This window comes from Struthio camelus, chromosome 10 (assembly GCF_040807025.1).
Source record: "Struthio camelus isolate bStrCam1 chromosome 10, bStrCam1.hap1, whole genome shotgun sequence".
NCBI lineage: Eukaryota > Metazoa > Chordata > Aves > Struthioniformes > Struthionidae > Struthio > Struthio camelus.
The window spans coordinates 297,293-314,445 of record NC_090951.1 but is presented as its reverse complement, the minus strand read 5'-3'; the positions used below and the strand labels follow the sequence as shown (position 1 = coordinate 314,445).

Sequence of the window (17,153 nt, the reverse complement as noted above, 5' to 3'; positions counted from 1 at the left end):
GTGTTTCCAGTCACCCAACAAACAAATGATATACGGTGTGTGTGTTTTGTTTTTTAATGTACTGTTTTGAAAATTACTCTCACTTCTGCTTAAGTTCACTCAGAGAAAAACCAAGATCATTGATTTCGACATATCTTCCTTACTTTCTGTTAGCAACGTTTCCTCATTACAACAATTGGTAAGACGTTTTGGGAACGTTAAAACCACGCACAATGTGGCCAGATGAAAATCTGAAGTTGCCATAGTGTTAATGCAAGATAACTTAAAATAATTTTGGAGGAAGAGGGGGAAACACAAACAAAAAAACAAACTTCCAAGACAGTGAGCATGACTGATGATAAAACTAAGGCTACATCCTTTGGCATACACATAATAGACTTCCATTATCTTTATTTTTAGAAGCATATGTCAAGTTTATGTTGTGCAAGTTCAGAAGAACAAGCTCTGCTTTTATACTAAAAAGGTATAAGATGGAGAAGTCGCTAATCAAAGGGTAATTTAAAAAAAAAAAACTGTTTGGTAATCCTGTCTATTGCTTTTTGACTTTGTTAACATTTGAACAGTATATACAGTCAATACTTCACTGGTGGGAAATACTCTAACTATGAATGGCCAGAAATCACTGATATTGTTGAATGCCGACTAATTCGGAAGGAAAGCTATTGGAAATAGCCAAAGCTCAGGCATGGCTCGCAGACCCAGCAGCATCTGCTTCTGGAATTGTCTTTAACTCAGCTCTGGCGTGCATGTTTCCACTCTGCTCCTCCTCCCAAGGCTTAAAAATATTGCTCCAGATAGGGATACAAGGAAGAGATAGGTACACTCCTTGACCTGCAAAAATAGTGTTCCTGACGTAAAAAGAAGTACAGGACCCTGAGATAACACCATGTGAAGACAAACTGTCCCTGATACAGGGGAAGGAATGTAACTGTGTCCCTGGTAAGGAAAGGTGGAGCAGATTTTCTTTTTTTTTTTTTTTTTTGGTCATGGGAGAAGGTGGAGCCAGGCTGCCCTGAAACAGAACTGTAGGATGTGGTGCCATCCCTGCATCTTCTTAATGGGAAGAGAAGTGGAATGAAGATACCTAGACCCATGTGCCTGCATGAACAAGAACGAATCCTTGGATAAATGGTGCTTTTCGAGAGCCCAGAACAGGCCACCTTGAATAAGCCGTGCCTTCTCTGTCATATGTCTTATCTGGTTCCCACACCTAACGGGTGAACTGAGTGAATGAGGAAAAGGTCTCAGAGTTAGATAACGCCTTTGCATGGCTCCACAAAGGTTAAAGCACAATATACGTATTTGGAAGATTGCATTGCAGGTCGGACTGGTGCGGCTCTGCAAAAGATAAACTCTTCCTTAAAGGAAACGTCACTTAAAATAGGTAAAACATAGTAATACTAAAAGGCATACATTTGATTTTTCCATGTTGCAGCCACGTACTGTGCACACCCTCTCATTTTGAATTCCAGAGTAGTTTTGGTTATGTGAAGACTCACACTGAACTGAGATGTGGCTGCCATTGATTCTGCTCATCGGCAGTCCTTGGATTTCCAATCCAGCGGGTAAAGTTCCTAACCTTTTTAAATCTTACTGCTTTATTTGGTGTTCTCCTGGGCTTTCTTGTTAAATACTTGTCTGATAGTCCACAAAAAATCCCAAGGAACCGGTCTGAGCAGCATGAACGTACCGAATTCTCCTCGCTCTTCAGGAGGAATTATCTGTACAGTAAAACATTGTACAGTCTAAAACAGAGTTTTGCCACTTATGTGGTTAACGTTGGTTAACTCTCCAGGTAAGTCGGTTGGTGTTTCAGGACAGACATTTTTTTTGAACTGGAGTAGCAGGCATTATATCATTATCATTGGCTTTTAATGCAATTTGAATTTGGCTTAAAATTGGCTATGTTCTAATTCAGACTTCTTTTTTTTTTAAAGAGTACAGTAATGCAATAAGGAAAGAACCTAAACATAATATTAGTTTAAAAAAAAAATCTTTTATAAGCCCATCTATTTCACCAAAAGATGACTGAATGCCAGATTTACAGGAGTTACGATTACTGGCCAGGTGTCATGTTGAGAGTCATTGTTAAAATAGTGACCAGAACATGATTTCAGTCTGAGGTTTTTCAGATTGTGACTGTATTCTCCCAATGTTGTTCTCCCTCTTAGCTGCTAAGATACCTAAATGAACTCTGAGACTTCATTAACTTATACCTAGCTGTATCAGATGTGAAACAGTATGTGCACCTGGTCATGCCAACTACACTCCATGGCCTGATACAAGCATTATTTTGTTTAGACCAAAGAGGCTGGGGCTCTGCCATCTATAGAGATGCAAGCTGGGTGGTGGGAGGGGGAGGTGAAGGGGGTGTATAATCAAGGTTTTTGGAAATCATGAAGGCAGTGGGTATAGTTAATGTTGCTATCGTGCAATACCAGCAGTCAAGAACTGGTAGAGGTCAGCTTAAAGCACACAGGTACCTTCTGGAGCTTTCTGCCACAATAAAGTCGTTTTGGGGGGGGGGGGGGGGGAACGGGATCAGTGGATACAGAAAGGGATCCGAGAGGTTCATGGACAAACAGGTGCATAAATATATACTAAGGAAACGGGCAGGGATGCACCCTCTAACATCCTTCATCTGATGACTGTGAGCGCTGCTACAGGGGAATGCACTGCAGATCGCAGCCAAAGAGCACACTCCCCACCGCTGTTTTGAGATAAAACACTGGGCTAGTAGTAGCACTGACCTGACTTGTACGCTTTCTAAGAACAAAAATCATTCAATCCTAGCTAGAAACTTCACTGACCATTGCAAAAGGTATCCTTCCCTAGGAGGCGAAAGCTAATGTGGGAATGATTTGAGGCTTTCCCTCTAAATCAAGTTAGCTTTGCTTTAGGTGATCCCACCTAAATCAATCAGGTGATAACTTAGGCCAGAGCTGGCTGGCAGACCTTAAAATTCAGCCTGAGACAGTGAAACATCTCTGCTGCCTACTCGAAGATAGGCTGGGCAAGTGCTGTGCCAAACAAAACTGAAAAGCCTTGCTCTCGAGAAGAAAACAAGATAACTGTAATACACAGAAGGTTGGAAGCTGAAAGATCCTCTGGTTCCTTAAGCCATTTTTTGCTGTCTTGTGTCATCTCATGAATGAGTCTGTTTATGTGGAAGATAAGGACACTTATCTGTTTTTAATCACAAAGAAGAATTACAAGGCATAACCCCCATCTGTCAAGGACAGGGGAAAAGTGATGCTAAGCAATTCTACAGATAGCAAAGCAATCTTTCCCATAGAAATTAATGTAATAAGGGAGGGATGCATACAGGAACTTAAATACATACAATTAAATGCAGGGACTACTGTGTATTGTAACTATCCTGTTTATACCCAGTAACATTGCCCCCCAAAATAGTATTTTTCCCCCCCCACCCCCAGAGCTTGCTTTTTAAAATAGAAATCGAGATGGCTGCCTACTGGCCTGAGATGGTAACTGACAGATTGTTTGGCAGAGCAGGGTATTAGATGATCAGCCTCAAAACTCTGAAGCGAGACGCATGGCAGAGAGCAGGCCGCTATTGTGTACTAATGCGGTTAAAGGTCAAAACTACATGCAGTGCTCTGTCACATTTCGGTGCTCTCTCCATTCAATATCCTTTCCATGCAGCAACGCACAGGTAGGAGTGCCCGCTGGTTTATATAGCAGATGTATAATTTCAAGTTTTATCACTGAAAGTTTGCTTTATACTGAACAGGATTCTCTTCACCATTTTTAAGTCTTCAGTATACTCAGTATTACCAAAAAAAATACAAAATAGGTCCTTTATAAAAAAAGAAAATATAATACAGGCTTGCTCATTTTAAAGAATTTGTGAGACTTCAGAATATTAAATTAAATTTTTCCATCACATTTGTACTTGTAAAATGACTGCTTTCATAAGTTTTTGCCACAGTCCTAGATCAGTCATTCTCTGCTACTTTGCTATCTAACTCTTCCTAAATGCTATTCTTTTTGCTACATTTTCGGCTCCAAATTTTGCTATCAGTTTACTTCTGACCTGTTCATCATCTTTTTGCAATTCTAAATCATCCTCTCGGCTCCACACAGGGTATCCATCCAAGCGCTGTCCTGTCTGCAGAAAGTTTAAAGTAGTCTCTACTTCCCCAGTGTTTTTCAGAAAGGCCTGTGTAACAGTGAGTAGGTCCATGCTGAACTTCTCCATGAACTGCTGTATAGTTTTTACAACTTCTCCTACCACACTGGGAGAAGGGCAAGTGCTTGTTGGTCTTTCCTCCCCTCGTAATTGAGTATCAGGGAGAGCGGAGTCCTCCAGTCCTGTTTTCAAACTAGACGCTGTTTCTTCTGGGGACTTTCCATCTTCTGAGGCAAATTCTGAAATGTCTGAGGTGTCGCTTCCTGACTAAAAGTAAGAGAAATGGAGTTATCAGTTAGACATGGTATTTTCTGCAAAGATTCTTATATTGCTGCTACCTAACCGTCTTCCCTAGTGACTCTACAGCGTATAAAAACGCCCAGTAATTACTAAGTATAATAAAATTCAGTGCTTACAACAATATATAAGGCCATGGGAAAGCATGAGATTTAAGGAAGGATTTGAACAAATTAAGTATAAAAGACAAAGTAACTAACTGCAGGACCGTTCTGCACCTAAGGGTGAAAGGATGACACCCATTTGGCAATACAGCTTTTAGCATGTAATAGTGCACGACGCTCTCACGTTAATTTGCTCAAGTCAACTTTGGGCAGGGAATCAAACTAAAAAGATGGCTTCTATTTCTTACACTGCAGCGAGACGCTGTTCAGCTTAAGTGATGTAGTTTGTGACTCACACGAAATTCCCACTTAGCCACAGCGGAAGTGTTGCCATGGTACAAAGTAATTTTAAAAGTTAACTATGAGTTAAGGCACAGGCAAGTCATTTTGTGACAACGAGTAAGGGCTTCCGGGCCAGGGCGCCTGCAGCAGCGGGTGCAGCGATGCTGCAGTGGCCGACGGCCCCCTCAGTGCTTCCTACCTCAGTGCTTTCAAACTCCCGATTAGCCGCTGCGAAAATGCCCATTTCTGGGGCGGGCTGGCCGGCGGCGTCCGCGCGCCGGGGCTCTGCGGGACACGCAGGCGTGGGCCACGGGCTGACACCGGCCGCAGCGGCTCTGCCGCCACGGGGCCAGCAACAGCCGCTGCCGCCCCTGGCCCCCCCAGCCCCGACCCCCCCGCCCCTGCCACCCCCCCGACCCCGTCAGACCCGGCCCCTGCTGCCCCTGGCCCCGCCAGCCCTGACCCCCGCCCCTCCCACCCGGTCCCATCAGCCTCGACCCCTGCCAGCCCCTGCCGCCCCCGGCCCCCCCCCTCCCACCCGGTCCCATCAGCCTCGACCCCTGCCGGCCCCTGCCGCCCCCGGCCCCCCCCTCCCACCCGGTCCCATCAGCCTCGACCCCTGCCGCCCCCGGCCCCCCCCTCCCACCCGGTCCCATCAGCCTCGACCCCTGCCGGCCCCTGCTGCCCCCCCCCCCCCCCCCGGTCCCATCAGCCTCGACCCCTGCCGCCCCCGGCCCCCCCCCCCCCACCCGGTCCCATCAGCCTCGACCCCTGCCGGCCCCTGCTGCCCCCGGCCCCGCCAGCCCCGGTCTTCACCGCCCGCCGGCCCCCGCCAGCCCCCCCCCGGTCCCCGCCGCCCCCCGGCCCCATCAGCCCCGGGCCTCGCCGCCCCCCGGTCCTCACCGCCCGCCGGTCCCCGCCGCCCCGGTCCCCGCCGCCCGCCGGCCCCGCGCTCACCCGCGGCGGCCCGGCCGCGCCGCGGGCGCAGGTGGCGCAGGTAGCGGTCGCGCATGGCCTGCCAGGAGTGCCGCGTCAGGCCGGCCCGCTCCAGCTCCTTCCAGAGCGCCGCGCCGCCCGCCCGCGCCCCGCGCCGCCCGCGCACCGCCCGCAGCAGCGCCGCGTCCTCCGCCTCCGTGAAGGCCAGGCGGCCGCGCGGCGCGGCGGCGGCGGCGGCGCGGGGCGCGGGCGGCAGCCGGAAGGGCTCCAGCGGCAGCCGCCGGTTGCGCTGCACGCACTCCGCCACGTACTCGGTGGAGACGGCGCCGCCGGGCGCGGCCTCGCCGGGCTGCGCCAGGAGCACGGCGCCCGGCTCCTGCACGCGGCACAGCCGCCCGCCGCCCGCCAGCACCAGCGGCGCCAGCCGCAGCTTGGCCAGCCCGGGCCGCACGTAGAAGCGCATGGGGCTGCCGTCGTCCCACAGGAACAGCGTCCGCGAGGGCGAGGGCGCCGCCGCCGCCTCGCCGCCGCGCTCCGCCATCGCCGCCGCCGCCGCCGCCGCCGCCGGGCCCGGGCCGGGCCGTGCCGCGCAGGCGCGGGCGCGCGGGCAGCGCCGGGAAGATGGCGGCCGCGGCGGAGCGCGGGCTGGAGGCCGCCGAGGCCGAGTTGCGCCTCAGCAAAAAGTGAGGGCGGGACGGGGCCGGGCCGGGCCGAGCCGGGCCGGGCCGAGCCGGGCCGGGCCGGGCCGGGCCGGGCGGCGGCGGCGGCGGCGGCGGGCGTCCACCCGGCTGACCCGGCGCGTGTCTCCGCCAGGTGACCGGCCGCAGCGCGCCATGCTGAGCCCCGCCGCCGCGCGGCTGCTGGGCCGCGCCCGCAGCGCCGCGCCCGCGCTCCCGTGGCCGCGGGCCCTCGGCGGCCCAAGCAGGTCGGTGCTCCGCGCTCTGGGCCCGGGCCGCCTCGGGGACCCTGAGCGGCGGCGGTCCCCTCCCGCCGGGGTTTGCCGCACGCCGCCGTCTGCTGCGCGGGGTGGCGCGGCCCCAGCGCACGAAGGGGGCCGCGGGGGGCCTGTGGGCGCACGGCTCCCCTCCCCGAGGCACGTCTACACGGTGCTTGGTTTTGGTTTCCTCTGAGTGTTTGCGCCTCCTCAGAGGCGAGCTGAAGGAATTCAGAGGAGAAGGCATTTAGACATGGTTAAACATTCATCGTGACTTTTGGGTAGAGTAAGGGGAACGGCAGGGTTACGCATACAGCGAGCTTTGGGCAGAATCTTCTGCCACGTGTTTCCGTATAGAAGTCTCAAAAGTTACCTGCTGTGTCTGGTTTCCTCCTTCATTGCAGTGAGCTGAAGAGACGTTTGAAGGCGGAGAGAAAAATGGCCGAAAAAGAGGCAAAGCAGAAAGAGCAAAACGAAAAGCAATCAGATAAGTCTTGCTTGACTCCTGACTCTGAGAATAACATTGGTGCTGATGAGGAAAGCTTGGATCCGAATGTGAGCATCTGGCCCCCTGCTTATTAATGTTCTGAGAATAAGTGTTATTAATTTACACTTGATTTTTAGTTCCACCAAGCTAAAGGGTTAAAAGGGGAGAGACTTCCATTTTCCTAAATCAGGGCAGCTGTGTTTTAGTTTTTAACCTGCAACAGATTTTCAGTTTTTAACAAAATCCTTTGGTTTTGTTTTTTGGTGACAGCAATATTACAAGATCCGTAGCCATGCAGTCCAGCAGCTGAAGGGCACCAGTGAAGATCCTTACCCCCACAAATTCCACGTAGACTCATCTCTCTCAGATTTTATAGAGAAGTACAGCCACCTGCAGCCAGGAGATCACCTGACTGACGTGACAGTGAGAGTGGCAGGTAAAGTTTATTCTCGGGTATAGAAGGATGGTCCGTTGCTTTGTGAAGCCAAGTCCTAGCTGTTTTTAGAGATGGGGTGGTCTGTTTTCTAATTCTGCTGATCCTTTGCTACTCAGTCACGAAGCTAAGTTTGTAGCAGTGTTAGACTATTCAAGACAGGACCTTTCAGACTGAGGGGAGTATTACAACGTCCCTGACAAGCAAGAGATCGGATTATGACTCGGGCTCCATGACCCAATGTTCATATGACCTTTTGTGCAGTGGTATTAATTGTGAGGCGTTAACTGCTTCTCTTTGACAGTTAGCAATCAATTCTGAGCTGACGATCCTTTGTCCAAATGACAAGACTGTGGCTTTTGCCCTAATACCCTTTCTGTTAGGGACACGTTTCCTGATGTCCTGCGTACTTTTGGTATTTAGGTCGAATCCACGCAAAGCGTGCCTCTGGAGGGAAACTGATCTTCTATGATCTTCGAGGCGAAGGAGTCAAGTTGCAGGTCATGGCAAATTCCAGGTAAGTAGAATTATTCCCGCTAGCATTCTAAGCCAAACTACGCTCTGGGGCCTGGGGATCTGCGTTTGGGCATCCTGTTCCTTCATCTCTTTAGCTAGGTTGTTCAGCTAAGGATGGGCTCAGGCAGCCAGGTAGTGGTGTACTAGGATGTTGCGGTTAGCATCCCTCCTAGGTATTTGTTAAAGGATTTGGTCTGGAGAAGAGACTTGCAGGACGCGGTTTGGAAAGTTGAACTTTAAACGAAACTGCTTAAATTGTTATTGTAATTACAGGCTCTACAAGTCGGAGGAAGAATACTTCCGTATTACCAACAAGCTGCGTCGTGGGGACATCATTGGTGTACAGGGGAATCCTGGCAAAACAAAGAAAGGGGAACTGAGTATTATTCCTTATGAAATAACTTTGTTGTCTCCATGCCTGCACATGTTGCCTCATCTTCACTTTGGCCTCAAAGATAAGGTAGCTGTCGCACCTATTGCTCTTGGAGGCTGTTTGAAAGAAGGTCTAAATGGATGACCTTTTGTATCTGCTGGTGGTATCAATGCATTAGTCTTGCTTTGTTCTTGTGTTTTGTTTTGTGGTTCTTTTTTTTCCTTTCACAATACGTTTTGTTTAGGTTTTTCTAAAAGTATTTATTCTTTTCAGGAAACTAGGTATCGTCAGAGATACTTGGATTTAATTCTTAATGATTACGTGAGGCAGAAATTCATAACCCGTGCAAAGATCATTACGTATATTCGGAGCTTTCTAGATGAGTTGGGCTTTCTTGAGGTAAGGCTTCATGGATTATTTTTCTCCATCTACCAGATATTTTTGGAGCTCCTCAGCTTCGAGGCTACCTCATATTCAGGCTCATATGCAAAATGTGTACAGAAGTGAGAATAATGACCTCAGTACAGCATGTTTTTCCAGTTTTACACAATGGGAACTATTCCTTATTTCTGCTTTTAGAGTTAAGACTATTCGTGAGGTGTTAGTGTGTGATTCAGAGAACTTTTATCAAGCTAGCACTTCAAACTATTGATGCCCTTTTCTTATTTCAGTAATTTAAGGTGGGAAATAACATCTTTGAAGCTGCATTTTGCCTCGGGAGGTAAATGCAGGTTTTACTTCATGTAAGTAAAACTGATTCTGTCTTAACATCTATTGGAGAGTAGGGTATTAGAAAATGATACTAGCTGTGCTCTCTTGTTGCATCCACATTCTTTGTTGAGCTTTAAGTTATGATCTGTTCGCTAACTGTGATGTAGCTGGTGTACAAGTGTTTACCAACTGACTCTGCAAAAACTGCCCGTGGAGTTGTTTGAGGGCGGTGGGAATATGTAGCACTCCAAATCTGTCCTGTGTCTTCACTATCTGGCATAGATTGACTTCAGTATGTTTCTTTGATGTGTTTACTTTTTCAAACTAGTCTTAATCTAGTGCTTACAGATTTTACTGCTCTGATTATAACTTGATCCAAAGGAACCCTAAGAGTTTTTCTCAGTTTATACAAAGTGTCAGCTTGTCATTGGGATAGTGGAGTGAGTTACTTATGCTTGTTGGTGAGTGTGTTGGGAATAAAATACAAGGCAGAGGAGTCAGGGAATTGCCTACCATACAGCAGGCTGCAATTGGAAGATACATGAGCCACTGCTGAATCACGGTACAGCGTCATGGCAGGGACGGATACCAGCTTGGACTGGAACAAGTATAGCTAAACCGTAATGAGTATCGTACTGTGCTCTTCGGCTTATTGTCAGGGCTTGTTAGGTTGGGGTCAGTTCCATGCTCATGAGTTAAATTCAGTTTCTAATTCCAGCACTGCCTGGGATGCTGACTGCTTTCTGTTCTCTGCAGCTCAGCTTGTTATACAGTGTCGATCTGTCTGGAGAATCGCATTAATTCAAAATACTTCTTCAGGGAGCTATATTAATTCATATCCTACACAGTTTCTTCTCTTTTTCACATTCTAGATTCACTCTCGTTCTCGTTTTATCACTCGTTGACTTCTGTTTTTGCCCTGAACTTTGTTCTTTCACAGGAGTCCTGAGTCTCTTTCTAATTCATAGAAGGTTTCCTATTCTGCACCATTTTAGTAGTTCTGTTGTGAACTGTGGAATACTTGTTTTCATGATTCTGGGTTAGTAACAGAAGATTAATTCTGGTTGATGCAAAGATGCATTTCAAATATAAGGACAGGCAGTCTGAAGTTCTTTGTGCTAATGGTGTGAAAGGCAAGCTGGTTTGTCAGCGCAGTAGTTTAAACCGGGCATCTCCTGCAGAATCAATTAGAAAATTGTCCTCACTTGGGCAGAGGATAGGAGCAGATGGTTGTTCCGTTTGACCACCTCCACTGGCCCTCTGAGTAGAGTGGATCAGCACCCAAGGTTTGTGCTGTACATCACTCTGCTGTTCCGTTTCTCCATCATTCATAGCTGCTTTTTCTTTATTTTGTCTCTGTGCCCGGCGGGTGGTTCTTGCCCTGGGAACTGTAGTCTGTATTTGATACTGGCCTCAAGTCTGTTTCTTGCGTAGTTAATAGTGTATATTGCCTGAGCCATAACTGCACATCTTTTAAACAGATAAGGAAAAGCAGTTTGTGTGAAAGTAAATTTGTAATGATTTTTTCGGAGCTGCAGCATGCAGTAAGTTGTGTGTGCGTGTGTGTGTGTGTTTTTTAACTTGAATTTGCATATCTTTTCATAAATTAGTTCATTTGGGCTCTGGAATTCCATCTCTCTCTCTATATATGTATATGTATGTACAGATACATATATACACATGCACACAAAATTAGCAGAAACTTTTTTTAAAGTGGACATATCTGTGTATGCATACATTCTCCTCTCCCTCGAATATTTTTGAATGCTCCACATTTAAAGGTGATATTTTTTATTATTTTTTGTTACAAAAGCAGTATTAAATTGCTTAGGTTTTGCAAGGTTTGCAGTAGCCACAGCGTTTCATGTCTTTCAGTATTACCGCTTTCTTGTTGAGACTATTGTAACAAATTTACGATATGAGCAATGATTTGGAAAAGATACTAAGAAAGACTAGTATTTCTTGTAAGTCTTATGAAAGAGCTCTCTATCTTACCAAGTGGATTTTCTGCAATACAGATAGGTGATTTTGTGACAGTGCCACAGCCCGGGTCCTGGCTTATTACCCAACAGGTTCACTTTTATAATAAATACGAATGACTATTGATAGCAGCAGATAGCTTAAGTAACTCGTCTTTATTGACTGCATGGGAGGAATGCCCTTTATTTTAGAACTCTTTTCATATACTGGAATGTCAAATAATAAACACAGAGGTTTTTCATCAAAGCTAGCTGTGTTTTGTTGTTTCTTTTACAGAGTTCTGCTGTGGAAACAGAAATACCCTAAGGACTAAAGCAGAGCACGCACTTGAGTTAGGAACCTGGTAATATTTATGCCGATGTTGCATTCATTGTTGTTTATTTTTCAGATTGAAACTCCTATGATGAATATAATTCCAGGTGGAGCTGTGGCTAAACCTTTCATCACATACCACAACGAGCTGGATATGAATTTATATATGAGAATTGCTCCAGAGCTTTATCATAAGGTAAAATACAAGCCCCTCATGGCCAAGCTGTTTTTCCTCATTCTAAAAAAGTAAATATAGCTGAAGTAAGGATTGTTCTTGAAGAACAGTTGACTCATTGGACTGGAGAAAACAAAATGCGCCTCGAATGAGATTCACTAGGTCTTGTTGCCATTCCCTCAGGTATACTTGTCTGATCTTTCTTTCATTCTCTTGAAAGAAAGCATTTTCTCTTGAAAAAGTTAGCGTTTTTACTAGTGTTTCCTTTTGTTTAGATGGTGGTGGTTGGAGGCATGGACAGAGTATATGAAATTGGGCGTCAGTTCCGTAATGAAGGAATCGATCTGACTCACAATCCCGAGTTCACAACTTGTGAATTCTATATGGCTTATGCGGACTATCATGACGTGATGGAAATTACAGAGAAGTTACTTTCAGGTGACCTATAGCATATTACGTTTAAAAAAAAAAAAAAATCTTCAAGAGGAATGGCGTTTTATGTGACTTGATGCTGTTTTCTAAACTTCAGTTTCCTCTTTTAGGGATGGTGAAGCATGTTACTGGAAGTTACAAGATTGTTTACCATCCAGATGGTCAAGATGGACAGGCCTATGAGATAGATTTTACTCCTCCCTTCCGGCGAATTAGCATGGTGTGTGAACTGGAAAAGGTCCTGGGAGTGAAATTTCCATCAGCTGATTGTTTTGAAACTGAAGGTTAGGCGCTGAGAATGAATATGCTTTAATTCCTCCTTAACGTGAAGAGGGCAAATACCTCAGGTTCTCCATCTGCAGTCTGTTAGCTATTCTTTTGAAGTGGTGGTAATACATGGGCTTGCTTTTCTCTGGATTCGTCTGTTATCTGGGATTCCAGAAAGAAGTCTTTATGCTTTTCAGTCTTTGGCAAGATCTGACTCTTTTGCTTCTCCCTTTCTTGAGTATGTATGATGCTGTTGTAGTTACCGAGGAGATGATGATGTCCCATACCTCCAACAACATCATTTGTGGAGCTCTTGTTGAAGAGACCCATTTTTTTATTTCTCATTTCTTCTGTCCTTAGTGCTGTTTAGTCTCCATGCCTGTGATTGTAGGATAGGATTATTTTGGTCTTTCTTCAACATGTATGCATCTCGCATTTTATCCCTGGAATCTAGCGCCTTAAGGAAACAAGTTCATATGCCTGCTAGTGATTTTGTGCTAATAAGCTCTAGCAGTCATGTTGTGGGATTATGCGTAACTGTTGCCCAAGTCTCTGAAATCTGAAATAACTTTTATTTTAGTGTAAATTGATGGAAACAGACACCCCTTTTCTAGATTGAAACTGACATTTGAATTAACGTTGTCCACAACGTATACTATTAAAATCTTCAAAGTCACTCTAAGATGTGTTGAAGGATGCAGAAAGAAAATACTGCCTGGGTGGCTTTTCTTAACTTCTGTCTACAACAATTCCAGAAACTCGCAAGTTCTTTGATGACCTTTGTGTGGAGAGAAATGTTGAGTGTCCACCCCCCAGGACAACAGCCAGGCTTCTTGACAAGGTAAGAAAAGGGGGTGTTTTCATAATCCTAAGGTCTTTGAGGATCTATTTGTATGAACAGAAGTCCATGCGGAGCAAAAGCTCGGCTGCATGTGGGGAAACACACTGAAATGCAGTTAAACTCTTTCTGTATCAAAGGGAGAAAACTTGCTGTGTCAAAATCTTTTTCTCTGTTGTCTACAGCAGAACGTAGTGATATGTACTGATGCCTGCTTAATGCCAGCTCTAGAGGATTTTAGTTTGATAACTAGTCTCTTGTGCCTAAGATGAATAAGCCTTATCTCACGTCAGTTTTGTCAGTGCAATCTGTGCATTCCTACGTACCTTACCAAACTAGTAGGCTTACCATGTAATACTCAGACCAACTGTATTAAGTCTTTTTCTTTCAATGCAATGTATTGCCTGATAGCTGTTTTTTTCCTGCTTTTCCTATGGGCTTTTGTCACAGTGTCCAAATTAAAACTTAAATTACTTTTTTTTTTTTTAATACTGTTTGTGCTATGTCATTTTTCTTGTCCAACTTGATGACACGTTCTCTGTTAATGAAGACGTTATCATGATTAGACATTATTAGTTGGGAAACTTTTCACTTCTGCAGTACCTTCTTCAGTACTGAAGGGAAGGAAGTAGGATGTTTGGGGTGGGCAGTGCTAGTAAAGCGACATTGTACTCTACCTGTAATCTGTTCTGTTTTGTCTTCCCAGTTAGTTGGTGAATTTCTGGAAGTCACTTGTATCAACCCAACATTCATCTGTGACCACCCACAGGTCATGAGTCCTCTAGCCAAATGGTAAGAGTACCAGAGACAGTCATGATGTAACTCACTTTAACGCTTCTAACTCCTACTTTGTTAAGAAGGTCCCATATGTGAAAATGGAGATTTTGATGCTATATAATGGTTTGTGAATTCTGCCACCAACCCAAATAGATATTGGTTCCTTAGCTGTGAAACCCATCTTCCAGAGAAGTGCACCAATCCTCAGTAGCGGGAAGTTTGGCAGTAACAGCTGTCAAACGTGGGCCACCCTCTTGAAGTAACGTATGCGGTCTTTTGCTTCTGTAAAGCTGTTCGTTTTAAAGCGCGGTTCCTTTGTCGTCTTGATGTAGGCATCGCCGTTGTCCGGGACTGACAGAACGCTTTGAACTCTTTGTGATGAAGAAGGAAGTATGCAATGCGTACACAGAGCTGAATGATCCTTTTCGGCAGCGGCAGCTTTTTGAGGACCAGGCCAAGGTAGGGCGTGTGGATGATAGTGAATCAACGATTTAGGCGCATAAGCAAATAATGTTTCCTGTGTCTATTCCATATCTGGCATTAGTCCCTGCTGCTGAAAAGGGCTGTTAATAATTTGAGAGTAAGTGTTTCTCACTTGAGTGAAAGCCTGTCATTAAAACTTACTAGGTTTCAAAAGTTACTTCCTTCAGAAAGAACTTAACCATGGAGTTTAGACTTGTTTACCTTGGAGAATTTTTTAGTAGTGATACCATGTTTTGGAATATTTCCCCCTTTTATTCTACCTGAAGTGCAAATCTGAAAAAAATCAGATGTGCAGACTGTTTCCTGTCATCTTAAGGTTGACAATGAGTTATTTTTCCACAGTTAAGCTATTATGTAATCATACAACATTATACTTTCTAGTTTATTAAACTAATTTCTGTGTCCAGTAAGAATTTTAATGGTGCATAAGAAATAAACTAATTTCCAGACCTGAGCTATTATTATTTTAAAGTGGCTTACAGAATAGACCCGCAAACTGTTTGGAAATTATTCAGCCTGCAGATTTATATGACTAGGTTTCTCTAGGTAAGCCTAAGAAAGGAGGGACTCGAACTAATTTTGTGACATAGTTACGTATACACATATGCATGCACACCCATTTAATGGAGGTTAGATGATGTCGTCTGCAGAAACAAGAGTTCCTGTTCTTTCTAATCTCTATATGGCTTCATGCTATCTGAGAGGATTAAACAGTGGTCAAAATCAGGAAAATATAGGTATGTTAACTAATTTACTTGTTAGGAAATTTCAAAACATTCAGTCAGCATGAAATAATATTTTAGCTATCTTTCCCCTTTGGTCTGTGTGTGTGTATATGCATGTGTGTACAGATGCATTTTTATATATATGTTTGCTGCTGTTCTCTTACATGCTTATGGCCAGTGTTTGCAGACATGTGATTATATGTATTGATTGAAAATTTGCCTGAAAAATTAATGTTAAGTTGGAAACTCTGATGAATGGTGGCAGTTCACATTTTAGTGTTTCAGACTGAGGCAGAAAATTATTTAACAATCTTTCTTGAAACTGCCTGAGCCAAAATGTTTTGGTTTTGTAGTTTCAACACCTACACTTGATGCTTTCTAAATCTGAGAGGGTTGGCTTGTCTGTATTTTTATTACTATAGCTTTCACCGTTTGGAGGCTGTCACTGTCAATTTATTTAAGAAGTATGAGTTACCATCTCGGCGTTGTTTTTTCAAATCTTTTTACTTGTGGAAAAAAGTGATGCCTACACTTTGTTTCATGGAGCAATTACTGCTGATTCACATGATTCTGGTCTGTGTTTGTTTCTGTAAACACTAAGGGAGGAAGAGGACTGCAAGCAATAAAGAAGCCCAAAAGCCTTGGAAAGCAATGTATTTACTTCCACGGTGGTCTGCTGCCACACAGGTGGTTGAAGTCCAAAGTCAGATGTGGCCCTGGAGATAGCTTTTACTAAAGTGAAGGGGTTGCACCTTTGTCTATAAAGGAAACTCCTAGATCAGCAAGGAAGTGACATAGCAGACACAGATGGGAAAGTTTCAATAAAACCTGTGGAAAAACTGCAGATCAGATAGAGAGCAGGAAGAGGGTTTGCCAACCTAGAGTTAGTGTTGGAAGCACCTGTATGAGTGGCCTCCAGAACTCTCCAGGTGATGAGATTCCTTAATCTGTTATTTGCTGATGTGGCTGTACAGAAGAGCCTTGGTTGTATCAGTTACCTGGCTCCTACAAGTATAAATGTTCATTCTTTTTTGTTAGGAGTTAGTAGAAGTAGTAGTATTTCTAGCTCTGTGCGAACCCTTTTAAACTACTTATGTTCTCATTTAGGCAAAAGCTGCAGGTGATGATGAAGCGATGTTTATTGATGAGAACTTTTGCGTCGCGCTGGAGTATGGTCTTCCCCCTACAGCTGGCTGGGGCATGGGGATTGATCGCCTCACCATGTTCCTTACAGATTCCAATAACATCAAGGTAAATGTTAGAAACGGCAGCGCCTACTGCTGGCTTTGTCAGAGAACTGGGATGGGATTCTGTGAAGCAGGCCCCCTCTGTAACAGAACAGAAGTAACAGGTAACAAACATGGCTGTTTGGAAATGTTTTAAGGCTAGGATTTGCACCTCAGAAAAGCTCTTATTTGTTGCACCTGTTGAGAACTCGCACCAGACTGTACAGCTGCCATGCGGATGGCGGTAACGTACCCGGCTGGGTGCGTGAAGCACAAGCTGAGCTCGCCGCGGTAGCGTGCGCTTTGTGCGGCTGGGCCATGGCGGTGGCCGTGGCGGTGGCCGTGGCGGCTGGGCTGGGGCTGGGGCGGTGGTGGCCGTGGTGGGGCGTGCTTGCCCGTGGGGCTCTTGCTCCCTGGGCCGGGAGGGCGGTGGGGCGGACCTGGCGCCCGCTGACCGCCTCCTCCTTCGCAGGAGGTGCTGCTCTTCCCCGCCATGAAACCGGAGGACAGCAAGAGGGAGGCGCAGCGCGACCCGCCAGCCGAGGGCACCTCCGTGTGACGGCCGCGAATAAAGGCCGCGCTCTCTGCCGCCCGCCTGTGTCCGTGTCTCTGTGCGCCTGCGCGGGAACTACGGCTCCCGGCGGCCCCCGCGCGCCCGGGGGGCGGCCCGGCCCTGGGCGCTTCCGGCGCGGGCAGCGGGGAGCGGGGGCCG

The 17,153-nt window shown here is 46.1% G+C and overlaps 2 protein-coding genes across 3 annotated transcripts; one reads left to right on the top strand and one right to left on the bottom strand.

The window, feature by feature from the left end:
• Positions 1–373: 373 nt before the first annotated feature.
• On the bottom strand, positions 374–6,340 carry TERF2IP (TERF2 interacting protein; the record flags this gene model as incomplete). Its single annotated transcript, XM_068956330.1, has 3 exons — positions 374–4,420; positions 5,036–5,119; positions 5,801–6,340. Coding segments are annotated over 3 exons (1,059 nt in total), but the record flags the coding sequence as incomplete, so codon positions are not given.
• KARS1 (lysyl-tRNA synthetase 1) lies at positions 6,322–17,033 on the top strand. 2 transcript variants are annotated; one of them, XM_068956091.1, is made up of 14 exons: positions 6,322–6,455; positions 7,111–7,261; positions 7,464–7,629; positions 8,050–8,143; positions 8,416–8,602; positions 8,789–8,914; positions 11,595–11,714; positions 11,969–12,131; positions 12,236–12,409; positions 13,148–13,233; positions 13,937–14,022; positions 14,340–14,466; positions 16,323–16,466; positions 16,914–17,033. In XM_068956091.1, the coding sequence occupies exons 1-14, from the start codon at positions 6,394–6,396 to the stop codon at positions 16,998–17,000; spliced, it is 1,773 nt and encodes a 590-aa protein (XP_068812192.1). In that variant the 5' UTR covers positions 6,322–6,393; the 3' UTR covers positions 17,001–17,033. The 2 variants fall into 2 exon arrangements, with proteins under 2 accessions (XP_068812192.1, XP_068812191.1); XM_068956090.1 differs by having other exon boundaries at positions 6,399–6,697.
• Positions 17,034–17,153: the final 120 nt, after the last annotated feature.

Excerpts from the sequence above, each read along its gene's own strand:
- KARS1 (XM_068956090.1), top strand. The coding sequence starts at position 6,606 with ATGCTGAGCCCCGCCGCCGCGCGGCTGCTGGGCCGCGCCCGCAGCGCC. Across the intron at positions 7,262-7,463 it reads AGGAAAGCTTGGATCCGAAT|CAATATTACAAGATCCGTAG; the intron begins GTGAGCATCTGG and ends TTTTGGTGACAG. Across the intron at positions 8,603-8,788 it reads ACTTTGGCCTCAAAGATAAG|GAAACTAGGTATCGTCAGAG; the intron begins GTAGCTGTCGCA and ends TATTCTTTTCAG.